The 13,305-nt window shown below is 44.2% G+C and overlaps 1 protein-coding gene across 3 annotated transcripts in view; it reads right to left on the bottom strand.

Annotated features, from left to right (window-relative positions):
* The window catches only part of LOC120059197 (protein phosphatase 1 regulatory subunit 12B-like), a 28,618-nt gene that overhangs the window by 3,467 nt on the left and 11,846 nt on the right, over nt 1-13,305 (bottom strand). For 2 of the 3 annotated variants that reach the window (XM_039008058.1, XM_039008059.1), the window contains 5 exons: nt 5,982-5,998; nt 5,616-5,745; nt 4,607-4,711; nt 4,237-4,287; nt 3,847-3,897 (listed from right to left, as the gene is read on the bottom strand). In XM_039008058.1, coding sequence (XP_038863986.1) covers nt 3,847-3,897; nt 4,237-4,287; nt 4,607-4,711; nt 5,616-5,745; nt 5,982-5,998 — 354 coding nt within the window. Of the gene's footprint in view, nt 1-3,088; nt 3,165-3,846; nt 3,898-4,236; nt 4,288-4,606; nt 4,712-5,615; nt 5,746-5,981; nt 5,999-13,305 lie in introns of those variants that run through there. The other variant, XM_039008060.1, reaches the window with a different exon arrangement.

Here is a 13,305-nt window from a genome sequence, read left to right as displayed (position 1 = left end):
AGCCTCATTCAGAGAGCCCAATAAGTTATAGGTCATAGAAAATGGAAATGATTAATTTCCCTGGGTTCCCTGGCAGGCTTTAGAGGTAAACCTCAGTGCGGTTTAGTGGAGATGTCTGTGGTTTGACAACGTTCCTGGGGGAAACCACAGGCAGGCCAGGAGGCAGCACACACATAGACAGAGGAAAGCTGAGCCCCATGTGGCTCAGAGAGTGGCCTCAGAGGCTTCCCCCCAGAAGCCCAGAGAGGAGAGGAAGGCTGGGTAGAAAGGGAAGAAATGAAGGTGAGCCTGGAGGAAAGGGAAAGCCGGGGAGAAAGAGAAGAGAGAAGCCCAGTGAGGAGAAGAAGGCCACAGAGAAAGAGAGAAGAGAAGGGAGGAAGGCCAGGAAGGCCAGGAAGAAAAGAGATGGAGGAGATCCAGCTGCTAACATCCCAGGAAACCATTTGAAGTCTGCTTTTACTCGGACTGAAGAATCCATGGATATGTCAGACTGTTTCTCTGTGCTGTCGCAGTAAGCCTTTCACAGCACACTGTTCTGAAGAACAACTATTGACAAGTTTATCTTGGAGTAGAGAGAGACACAGTGGAGAGGAGAGAGAAAGAGAGTGGAGAGAGAGAAAGGAGAGAGAGAGTGGAGAGCAGAGAGAGGAAAGAAGAGAGAGAGGAGAGAGAAAGTGGAGAAGAGAGAGAGAGAGGAGAGAGAGAGTAGAGTGGAGAGAGAGAGGAGAGAGAGGAAAGGGGAGAGAGAGTGGAGGAGAGAGAGAGAGAGAGAGAGAGAGAGGAGAGAGAGGGAGTGTAAAGGAGAGAGAGAGCGAGTGGAGATGAGAGAGGGAGTGGAGAGAGAGAGGAGAGAGGAGAGAGTGGAGAGAGAGAGAGGAGAGAGGAGAGAGTGGAGAGTAGAGATAGTGGAGAATAGAGAGACTGAAGAGTAGAGCAGGAGAGTGTTGAGTAGAGAGAGAGAGAGAGTGGAGAATAGAGAGAGAGAGTAGAGAGAGAGTGTGGAGAGAAGAGTAGAGAGAGAGTGGAGAGGAGAGAAAGTGGAGAGGAGAGAGAGTGGAGAGGAGAAAGAGAGAGAGTGAGTGCAGAGGAGAGAGACTGGAGAGTAGAGAGAGTGTGGAGAGTAAAGAGTAGAGAGAGAGTGGAGAGGAGAGAGAGTGGAGAGAGTGAGTGCAGAGGAGAGAGAGAGGAGGATGTAGCCAGAGGGGTGAGCTTGAGCGAGAATGCTTAATTATTTATTCCTCATGATGTTTTAATGCTCTTGAACTCTTTGATATTTAACCAGAGCTGAGTCCTATAGATAAATTCCCACATTTTGCCAGTGCTGGAGTTTCAGAGGCTGCCAGGAATAATCCTAGCCCATTAGCCCAGAGAGACCCATCCCAATGGGCACACCCTGGTTTTCTTAATCAACTTTGTTTCCACATCATTTCAATGGAATTACGTTGAACCATAGTGGAATAAACGTTGAACTGACATCTGTGCCCAGTGGGATATCAGAGAGCCATAAAGTAACCAGAATTGTAAAACATCGGACAGACCCTGTGGCAGAAGAAATGTGGAGAATCACATCAGACCTGTGTGAAAAAAGGAAAAGCATGTCTGTATAATGTTGTATGTGCATATCTCTATCCCAGTGGGCAAAACCGGTTGCAATGACATCAAAGCAACCTAGTTTCTGGTTGTACTGATATTGCAGTCTGCCTGCTGGGATATGGCTTTACAAACAGTTGAAGTCGGAAGTTTACATACACCTTAGCCAAATACATTTAAACTCAGTTTTTCACAATTCTTGACATTTAATCCGAGTAACAATTCCCTCGCTTAGGTCAGTTAGGATCACCACTTTATTTTAAGAATGTGAAATGTCAGAATGAAAGTAGAAAGAATAATTTATTTCAGCTTTTATTTCTTTCATCACATTCTCAGTGGGTCAGAAGTTTACATTTACTCAATTAGTATTTGGTAGCATTGCCTATAAATTGTTTAACTTGGGTCAAACGTTTTGGGTAGCCTTCTACAAGCTTCCCACAATAAGTTCGGTGAATTTTGGCCCATTCCTCCTGACAGAGCTGGTGTAACTGGGTCAGGTTTGTAGGCCTCCTTGCTCGCACACGCTTTTTCAGTTCTACCCACACATTTTCTATAGAATTGAGGTCAGGGCTTTGTGATGGCCACTCCAATACCTTGACTTTGTTGTCCTTAAGCCATTTTGCCACAACTTTGGAAGTATGCTTGGTTGGGGTCATTGTCCATTTGGAAGACCCATTTGCGACCAAGCTTTAACTTCCTGACTGATGTCTTGAGATGTTGCTTCAATATATCCACATAATTGTTCTTCCTCATGATGCCATCTATTTTGTGAAGTGCACCAGTCCCTCCTGCAGCAATGCACCCCCACAACATGATGCTGCCACCCCCATGCTTCACGGTTGGGATGGTGTCCTTTGGCTTGCAAGCCTCCCCCTTTTTCCTCCAAACATAATGATGGTCATTATGGCCAAACAGTTCTATTTTTGTTTCATCGGACCAGAGGACATTTCTCCAAAAAGTATAATCTTTGTGCCCATGTGCAGTTGCAAACCGTAGTCTGGCTTTTTTATGGCGGTTTTGGAGCAGTGGCTTCTTCCTTGCTGAGCGGCCTTTCAGGTTATGTCGATATAGGACTCGTTTTACTGTGTATATAGATACTTTTGTACCTGTTTCCTCCAGCATCTTCACAAGGAAAAATTACTTGTGTCATGCACAAAGTAGATGGCCTAACTGACTTGCCAAAACTACAGTTTGTTAACAAGAAATTTGTGGAGTGGTTGAAAAACGAGTTTTAATGACTCCAACCTAAGTGTATGTAAACTTCCGACTTCAACTGTACATGCACATCTAGTGTGTATGTGTTCTAATGTGTGACAAAGTGTGTGTATGTGTGTGTGCAATGTGTGTGTTTGTGTGCACAGGCATGTGTTCATGCCCAGGTCTCTAAAGAGGTGAGGTGACAGGCGGGTGTCAATCACTTCTCGCTCCCATACAAGACCACTCACCGTCGCCCCCCCCCCCCCCCCCCCCCCCTCCCCCCCTCCCCCCCTCCTCCTTGGCCCTGAGCCAGCGTGCCCCATGGTCAGCGTTCAGGGCTGGTACCCACAACGGAAATTTCTCACTCGGGCAGCTTCCTGCTGAGGCAACATGGGGTCACAACATGGGGTCAAACACTGTTCCCATCTTCCGTCTCACATCTCTGTGTCACATACTGAGTTGTCATCATAACCTTTGGCTATTGCTAGAAGTGGTTTGCACTTGCATGAGGTTCACATCTATTCAGTCCTGAATGATATTCTGCTGCTGTTTTTCTCTCGGCCCTTGCTCTTCGAAATGCTAAATATGCACAATTAGTGCAGGAATGCTTAACATAAGCAGGTCCCTTGCTCTTGGACGCAGCCTGGTATTCAGCTGGATCTAGGTCAGTCAGTGTGTAGCCAACAAAAGACAACAGTCTGCTTGGTGTGGGACAGAACAGACTGTCTCTCTCTCTGTCTCTCTCTCTGTCTCTCTCTCTGTCTCTGTCGCTCTGTCTGTCTGTCTGTCTGTCTGTCTGTCTGTCTGTCTGTCTGTCTGTCTGTCTGTCTGTCTGTCTGTCTGTCTGTCTGTCTGTCTGTCTGTCTGTCTGTCTGTCTGTCTGTCTGTCTGTCTCTCTCTCTCTCCCTCTCTGTCTGTCTCTCTCTCTCTCTCTCACAACAGACGGCAGGCTGTGCAGCTTGGTGTGGGACTCCCTCAACCTCATCATCACCTTTTTGCCTATAATAACCAAGCAGGGCCATGTAGTGACTTCCCTCCTTGTTGCAGTGGAGACCTTACCTTGAGCTCTTCCTCCATGTCCGTTACCCTCTTCTCCAGAGCCTGTTTTTCCTGAGGAGAGGAGGGGAAATGCTTTAGCAGGTAGTTCAGGTCAGAATCACAATCGACTTTAAGACTTCTACTTTTAAATTATGAGTTATTTTTCATTCCCACACATGATGATAAGCCCATAGTGGAATGAACAGACAGACACCAACACACTACAGTAAGATGACATGGAAAAGATCAGAAAAAAGAGATCAGAAAAAAAGCAGAGAGTGGTAGACATGTAAATATCAAGCTGTCAGGATTGAAAGAGAATTGGAATGTTGATATCAAGGATATGAGGCATATGGCTTTGAGAAAACAAAGAAAGAGAAGCCCTCAAGATATATAACAAGTTATAGATACCCTTTTCTCTGATTCAAGTACAGTGGATCTTTCAGATAGTCTGTCCTGTTTCTGTAAGACAGAGTGCACAGTTATCACAAAGTGAAAAAATATATACAGTGGGTTGACTTAAAATGGGATAAAACAGAATTTGAAAACTTTGATGGGGATACACTGGTTCGTTTTCTTATCACCTTGCGGTTGCCTTGAACAATGTATTGTTCAAATGCAATATGCATGCTGTTGAGACGTGTGAACCATACTGAACTTAATTAAGATGGTCGACAGAAGGCTATGCAGGACTGTCTCAGTGTTTTCCTCAGTATTGAGCTTGGGGAGGGACTCTACTGGACTCTATCAGCCAATCAGATGCACTCCTACTATACTGTACCTGGGTGACTTTGTCCAGCTGGGTGCGTATCTTGGTCAGCTCCTGTTTGCTATCATCCAGCCGGGACTTGAGCTTGTCATTCTCTGCCAAAGCGTCTTCATACATCTGAAAGAGAACAAATCAAAAGGTTAATGCTTATGTCACTTGGAGATACAGTACCTTGTCATGTGACAACATTTTCCCCACAATAGGTCAGCTCTGATATCTCTGCATCAGGTGAATCAACAATAAGTGGTATTGATCACTTTTTGCCCCATACAAAACTCTCTCCTGATTAAAACATGGATGGCACTGTATGTGGGAGAAAACAAACGCACATATGGCACCTATTTATTTTATACTGAACAAAAATATAAACGCAGCATGTAAAGTGTTGGTCCTGTGTTTCATGAGCTGAAATAAAAGACCCCTAAAAAAAGGTTATTTCTCTCACATTCTGTGTACAAATTTATTTACATCCATGTTAGTGAATATTTCTCCTTTGCCAAGATAATCCATGCACCTGACAGGTGTAGCATATCAAGAAGCTGATTAAACAGCATGATCATTACACAGGTGCACCTTGTGCTGGGGACAATAAAAGGCAACTCTAAAATATGCAGTTTTGTCATACAACACAATGCCACAGATGTCTCAAGTTTTGAGGGAGCGTGCAATTGGCATGCCGACTGCAGGAATGTTATGGTATGGGCAGGCATAAGCTACGGACAACGAACACAATTGCATTTTATCGATGGCAATTTGAATGCACAGAAATTCTGTGACGAGATCCTGAGGCCCATTGTGAGGCCCATTTTTGTAAGGTATCTGTGACCAACAGATGCATATCTGTATTCCCAGTCATGTGAAATCCATAGATTAGGACCTAATTAATTATTTAAATTGACTGATTTCCTTACATGAACTGTAACTCAGTAAATTCTTAGAAAGTGTTGCATGTTGAGTTTATATTTTTGTTCAGTATATTTAACCTTTATAACCTTTGTTTCCCTTCTGAGTTCTACAGTACCTTCTTGTAATCCCTGGAGCTGGTGTCGTCCTCATGCTTGTTCAGCGCTGCCAATCTGGTTTCCCTGCGTGTGTAGGAGCTGGTTCTGCCCAGAGGTTCAGCCCTGCTGTCCCCACCACCAGAGTCCAACCTGGGAGGAAGGAGGAAGCACAGCTCCTTAAGTGGGTGGTGTACAACATCCAGCAACACAGCTGACATTACAACAGTGTTGGAACACTGACATAGATGACATACAAACATTGATGGAACACTGACATACAAATATTTTTTTGGAGTGCTGTATGTGTTTCTCATGAAGCTAAAATACTAAAATAGCAGTCAGGTTTAGAAGAAAGCAAGAGAAGCAAGATCTGAATCTGTACATACCTTGATGCCCTGTCATGCTGAAAATGAACAGAGAAAAAACATGTTAGTGAAGTGTGAAAATGTATCACAAAAAGCTCTTAGTGCATATATGAAGTCATTTTGACTTACTTTACAATACCATACTGGTTAGAACCAGCACAGTGGCTGAATCTGAGACATTTCATTTGTATGAAGTATCAACCAGAGACTTCAGACAGAGTAAAACATTTTCCATGAGGACACCATGAAGAAGAAAATAGAAACTTTATGTGACATCCAACCCACAATGTGTTCAGATGATTTGCATCCCAAAGGACAGGGATTGCATAGGCCAACGCAAGTGATCTGCTTGTGATATATAATTCACCGGGACCCTCCTGCTCTGACAGAGTTCACATAGGTAATACTTCTCCTGTAAACCCTGTTCATCTTTAAGTGAGTGTTTGCCACGCAGATGCCTGCAGCGCAGAGATGACATCATGCGGCGAAAGGCCCCAGTTTACTGGGTGAGAGACTCCAAGTGATGACCTCAGGGTACATCATGCTGCTGATATCATACTGGCTGTGTCTCAAATGGCACCCTATTCCCTATATTGAGACCTACTTTTGACCAGAGCCCTATGGGGACATAGGGAATAAGGTGCCATTCGGGACACATACTGGCTTGACGTGATCTGGTCCTGACTAGATGACTGCATGGCTGCAAAGGCCCAGTCTGAGATGTATACTGCCTTTCCATTGGGTGAATTGTGTACAGATATGAGGCATTTACTTAAATAAAGTGTAAAGTCTAGACTATGTTAGGTCCAAAATGTTTATCTTCAGTTTCCATCTGTGCGCTCCGTTCTTAGTGAATCAGGCACCAAATATGGTTGTCTGCACTCAATAATGACTAGGCCTATCTGATAGCATGGAAAGAGCCCTCTATGACAATCTGTTACGTGCTGGGAAGTTCCTTGCCAAGAGTCGATATACATGACCCATGGTGGCTGATCATTGATCAGTGCACATTACGACATGACACGGTACAGAGAAAAAAGTGAAATTGTGAAAAAGAGAGCGAGAGAGAGAGATAGTGTTTGATCTCCTTGTGATCTCTGCTTAGATATCATGTTCTCTTGCATTCTTTGAGATTAGGAGCTGTTCTCCTGCCTGGGTGAGAGACTCCTTTAAACACATAAAACAACAGATCAGCTTATTCCCTGGCCACTAGATCATATCCTGTTTGGAAACACTCTGGATGACACACTGGTCTGTCAGTGTTGGGGAAGCTGCTCTGAAAGTATAGTTTACCAAGCTACCAATTACTTCACACTGGAAGAAGTTGAGCTGCGCTAAAGCTAAGGGGAAAAATAGTTTAGAAAACTAAAGCTACTTTGAAAAAGTAGTTCCTTACATCAAAACTACATGTGAAAAACAATTATATTAGCTATAGCACATGCAGCAGCTACACTACCTGGAGTCCACATAACATGTAGAATACATAACAGAGTACAGAACAGTTATAGACAAGAACAACATCAGATAATATTTCATGAAAATAAAAATAAAATAAATATATTCACAGCATGAATTCTTCGGGACATGGAAACGTTGCTCAATTAGTATCAAGGGACCTAACGTGTGCCAGGAAAACATTCTCCACACCATTATACCACCGCCACCAGTCTTTACCGTTGACACCAGGCAGGATGGGGCCATGGACTCATGCTGTTTACGCCAAATCCTGACTCTGCCATCAACATGACCGGGATTCGTCGGCAATAGCCCATCCGTGACAAGGGTCAATGAGTTGTGCGTTCCGAGATTCCGTTCTGCACACAACTATTGAACTGCACCTTTATTTTCCAGTTTGTGGTCTGCCTGTTAGCTTGCACGATTCTTGCCATTCTCCTTTGACATCTCATCAACAAGCTGTCTCCGTCACCCAAATCCAGATAGCTGATGTTCTGAAAGAACTGCAAAATCTGGACCCCTACAAATCAGCCGGGCTAGACAATCTGGACCCTCTCTAAAATTATCTGCCGAAATTGTTGCAACCTCTATTACTAGCCTGTTCAACCTCTCTTTCATATCGTCTGAGATCCCCAAAGATTGGAAAGCTGACGCGGTCATCCCCTTCTTCAAAGGGGGAGACACTCTGGACCCAAACTGTTACAGACCTATATCTATTCTACCCTGCCTTTCTAAGGTCTTCAAAAGCCAAGTTAACAAACAGATCACCGACCATTTCGAATCCCACCGTACCTTCTCCGCTATGCAATCTGGTTTCCGAGCTGGTCATGGGTGCACCTCAGCCACGCTCAAGGTCCTAAACGATATCATAACCGCCATCGATAAGAGACAATACTGTGCAGCTGTATTCATCGACCTGGCCAAGGCTTTTGATTCTGTCAATCACCACATTCTTATCGGCAGACTCAACAGCCTTGATTTCTCAAATGACTGCCTCGCCTGGTTCACCAACTACTTCTCAGACAGAGTTCAGTGTGTCAAATCGGAGGGCCACAGGGTTCAATCCTCGGGCCAACTCTTTTCTCTGTATACATCAATGATGTCGCTCTTGCTGCGGGTGATTCTCTGATCCACCTCTACGCAGACGACACCATTCTGTATACTTCTGGCCCTTCTTTGGACACTGTGTTAACTAACCTCCAAACGAGCTTCAATGCCATACAACTCTCCTTCCGTGGCCTCCAACTACTCTTAAATGCAAGTAAAACTAAATGCATGCTCTTCAACCGATCACTGCCCACACCTGACCGCCCGTCCAGCATCACTACTCTGGACGGTTCTGACTTAGAATATGTGGACAACTACAAATACCTAGGTGTCTAGTTAGACTGTAAACTCTCCTTCCAGACTCACATTAAGCATCTCCAATCCAAAATGAAATCTAGAACCTGCTTCCTATTTCACAAAAATGCATACTTCACTCATGCTGCCAAACATACCCTTGTTAAACTGACTATCCTACCGATCCTTGACTTCAGTGATGTCATTTACAAAATAGCCTCCAACACTCTACTCAGCAAATTGGATGCAGTCTATCACAGTGCCATCCGTTTTGTCACCAAAGCCCCATATACTACCCACCACTGCGACCTGTATGCTCTCGTTGGCTGGCTCTCGCTTCATATTCGGCGCCAAACCCACTGGCTCCAGGTCATCTATAAGTCTTTGCTAGGTAAAGCCCTGCCTTATCTCAGCTCACTGGTCACCATAGCAGCACCCACCTATAGCACACGCTCCAGCAGGTATATTTAATTTGTTCTCAACTAGCCTACCTGGTTAAATAAAGGTGAAATAATAAAAAATTTAAAAATCTGTTTTCACCCAGAGGACCACCATAGTACCTGTGCCCAAGAAAGCCAAGGTAATCTGTCTAAATGACTATCAGTAGCACTCACATCTGTAGCCATGAAATGGTTTGAAAGGCTGGTCATGGCTCACATCAACACCATCATCCCAGACATCCTGACCCACTCCAATTTGCATACCGCCCCAACAGATCCACAGATGATGCAATCTCTATTGCACTCTACACTGCCCTTTCCAACCTGGACAAAAGGAAAACCTACATGAGAATGCTGTTCATTGACTACAGCTCAGTAGTCAACACCATAGTGCCCTCCAAGCTCATCACTAAGCTAAGTACCCTGGGATTAAACACCTCCCTCTGCAACTGGATCGTTTTCTTCCTGACAGTCCGCCCCCAAGTGTTGAGGGTAGGCAACAACACAACTGCCACTCTGACCCTCAACACGGGGGCCCCTCAGGGATGCGTTTTTAGTCTCCTCCTGTACTCCCTGTTCACCCACGACTGCGTGGCCAGGCACGACTCCAACACCATCATTAAGTTTGCCGATGACACTACAGTTGTAGGCCTGATCATCGACGACGAGACAGCCTACAGGGAGGAGGTCAGAGACCTGGCAGTGTTGTGCCAGGACAACAACTTCTCCCTCAAAGTCAGCAAGACAAAGGAGCTGATCGTAGACTACAGGAAACGGAGGGCCAAGCACACCCCCATCCAGGTTTTGGCCTAGATTTTGGCCTTTCTAGGGAGTTTTTCCTAGCCGCCGTGCTTCTACACCTGCATTGCTTGCTGTTTGGGGTTTTAGGCTGGGTTTCTGTACAGCACTTCGAGATATTAGCTGATGTACGAAGGGCTATATAAAATAAACTTGATTGATCCACATCGACAGGGCTGCAGTGGAGCAGGTCAAGAGCTTCAAGTCCCTCGGTGTCCACATCACTATGGAATTATCATAGTTCAAACACACCAACACAGTCATGAAGAGGGCGCAACAACGCCTCTTCCCCTTCAGGAGGCTGAAAAGATTTGGCATGGGCCCTCAGATCCTTAACTAGTTCTACAGCTGCACCATTGAGAGCATCTTGACTGGCTGCATCACCTATTGGTATGGCCACTGTATGGCAACTGCTTGGCATCCGGCCGCAAGGCGTTACAGACGATAGTGCGTACGGTCCAGTACAGCACTGGGGCCAAGCTCCCTGTGTCAGAGGAAAGCCTGATAAATGTACAAAGACTACAGCAACCCAAGTCATACGTAGAGTGTTCTCTCTGCTACCGCACGGCAAGCGGTGCCGATGCACCAAGTCTTGAACCAACAGGACGCTGAACAGCTTCTACCCACAAGCCATAAGACTGCTAAATAGTTACTTAAATAGTTAACCAATAGCTACCCAAACTATCTGCATTGACCCTTTTTGCACTCTCTTTTGACTCATCACATACGCTACTGTTAATGTTTATTATCTATCCTGTTGCCTAGTGATTTTATCCCTACCTATATGTACATATCTAACTCAATTACCTCGTACCCCTGCACCTCGATTCGGTACTGGTACCCAGTGTATATAGCCAAGTTATCATTAATCATTGTGTATTTATTCCTCGTAGATTTTTTAAAATTTATTATAGATTTATTATAGATTCTGCATTGTTCAGAAGGGCCTGTAAGTAAGCATTTTACTGTTAGTCTGTCTACACCTGTTGTTTACAAAGCATGTGACAAACAAAATTTGATTTGATTTAACTGAAGGCCTCGATGCCGGTCGGTCTGCTTTATATAGCAAGCCACGGCCACATGACTCACTGTCTGTAAGAGCGAACCATTTTCGTGAACTGGGTGGTGTACCTAATAATCTGGCCGCTGAGTGCATATACATATGCATATTCTTATGTACTGTACAGTTAAATTAGATCTTTAGAAAGAGTAGAGACGTTGTGATACAAGATGTTGTTCATCTGTTTTTTAAAGCTAAGCTTTGTTGTGAGTCTATGCAGGACAAACCAAGAGCAGAAGCAGACCTAAATGCCTGGTCTTTATTAGGAGGCTCATACACTGTTACAGCCACATGGATTTTAGAGTGGGAGTAAATTCTAGGCGCACCATGAGAGACGTTCCTCTCCTCTGTGAATGTTTATACAGCACTGCTAAAGCTGCCTGGCCTTATGCGGTCATGTGTTAGTCTCCATCCAGCCTTGTCTCCATCCAGGGACAGAGAGCCAGTAAACTCTGATGAAGAAGGTCCAAGGATGGAAAAGGCAGGATGAGCGCTCTGATGAACTGTTCATACAACACTAACACTGGATGGTCTCATGTCTTTGACAACCTATACACAGTTTCACTGAAAGGCTATTCTATTCTGTTCGACCTTGACCGGGCCTGCAAGTCTCCGTAACGATTCTTACACTGTGAAAAATGGCTTGATAATCACTTAAAACACAGTAAGACATTACATGTCCTTTTACCACATGGAGCTGGCTTGGAGATTTTATTTATTGTTTTTTTCCTTCTTTTTAACCTTTAGTTAACTAGGCAAGTCAGTCAAGAATAAATTCTTATTTACAATGACGGCCTACCCCGGCCAAACCCTAACCCGGATGACACTGGGCCAATTGTGTGCCGCCCTATGGGACTCCCAATCACAGCCGGATGTGATACAGCCTGGAATCGAACCAGGGTCTGTAGTGCCGCCTCTAGCACTGAGATGCAGTGCCTTAGACCGCAGCACCACTCGGGAGCTGGGGGACCCGAACATGTACCATAGTTTGGAAACCACAGATCTAGGTCATGCAGAAACATCCATTGTGACATTTCTAAATCTCCTTCCATTTTAGCTCCATTAGCCTTACAGTGAGCCAGGCCAGGCTCGGACGTCAGACACGTGGGATCTATTTCACAGAGCAGGATTTAATGAATTACAGAGAGGAATTTCTTAAATGTCTTTTGGACCGCTTTCTTTGCGGTGCGTACCGGCCTTGATTTCCACAGACGTTGATTTTTGGTCCAGTCCGTTCTGGATCAGCCTTGATTTTCCCAAAACATAGACGTCTATGTTTGGTTAAGATTTGGTTCAGTCTAGACCGGCCTTGATTTGGTCCAAACATTGATGTACAGTACCAGTCAAAAGTTTAAACACTCATTCAAGGGTTTTTCTTTATTTCTACTATTTTCTACATTGTAAAATAATAGTGAAGACATCACAACTATGAAATAACACATATGGAATCATGTACTAACCAAAAAAGTGTTAAACAAATCCAAATATATTTTATATTTGAGATTCTTCAAAGTAGCCACCCTTTGTCTTGATGACAGCTTTGCAAACTTTCAGCCAGAAATTAAAATGAATATGATTTCAACATCTGGAAAATACATAATATTCAATGTCCGGAAAATATGTATTTTCAACATCCGGAAAAGACGTCTTTTAACCTTTCATTTAGAAACTAAAATGAACCTATATTTAACGTCCAGAAAATATGTATTTTAGAGCAGGAGTGGACATGACAGAACTATTCTAGGTTTGCGGGGTATACGGCCACAGAACGACCACGACCAGGCCTGCAACTCTCCATAAAGATTAATACATTGATAAAAATGGCTTGATAATCACTTAAAGCACAGCAAGACACTAAATGCAGTAGTCCTTTTCAAGTACCCCCTGTTGCTGGCTTGGAGATAGCTGGGGTACCCGAACACAGTACCACAGATCTAGGTCATGCAGAAACATCCATTGTGACATTTCTAAATCTCCTTCCATTTTAGCTCCATAAGCCTTACAGTGAGCCAGGCCAGGCTCGGATGTCAGACAAGTGGGATCTATTTCACAGAGCAGGATTTAATGAATTACAGAGAGGAATTACCTAAATGTTTTGTTTCACTCTTGCCAAGTACATTTATTTCTAATTCATTTACAATGTGTATGCATCATGAAACATTGTAAACTTACAGAAACCTATTCCGTCTTCTGACTTACCAGGAGGCAATCCTGAAAGGGCAGCGGATAGAGATATGATGGGCACCTGCTG

The sequence above is a fragment of the Salvelinus namaycush genome, chromosome 14 (assembly GCF_016432855.1).
Source record: "Salvelinus namaycush isolate Seneca chromosome 14, SaNama_1.0, whole genome shotgun sequence".
In the NCBI taxonomy this organism is placed as follows: Eukaryota; Metazoa; Chordata; class Actinopteri; order Salmoniformes; family Salmonidae; genus Salvelinus; species Salvelinus namaycush.
This window is presented reverse-complemented; position numbering and strand designations above follow the sequence as displayed.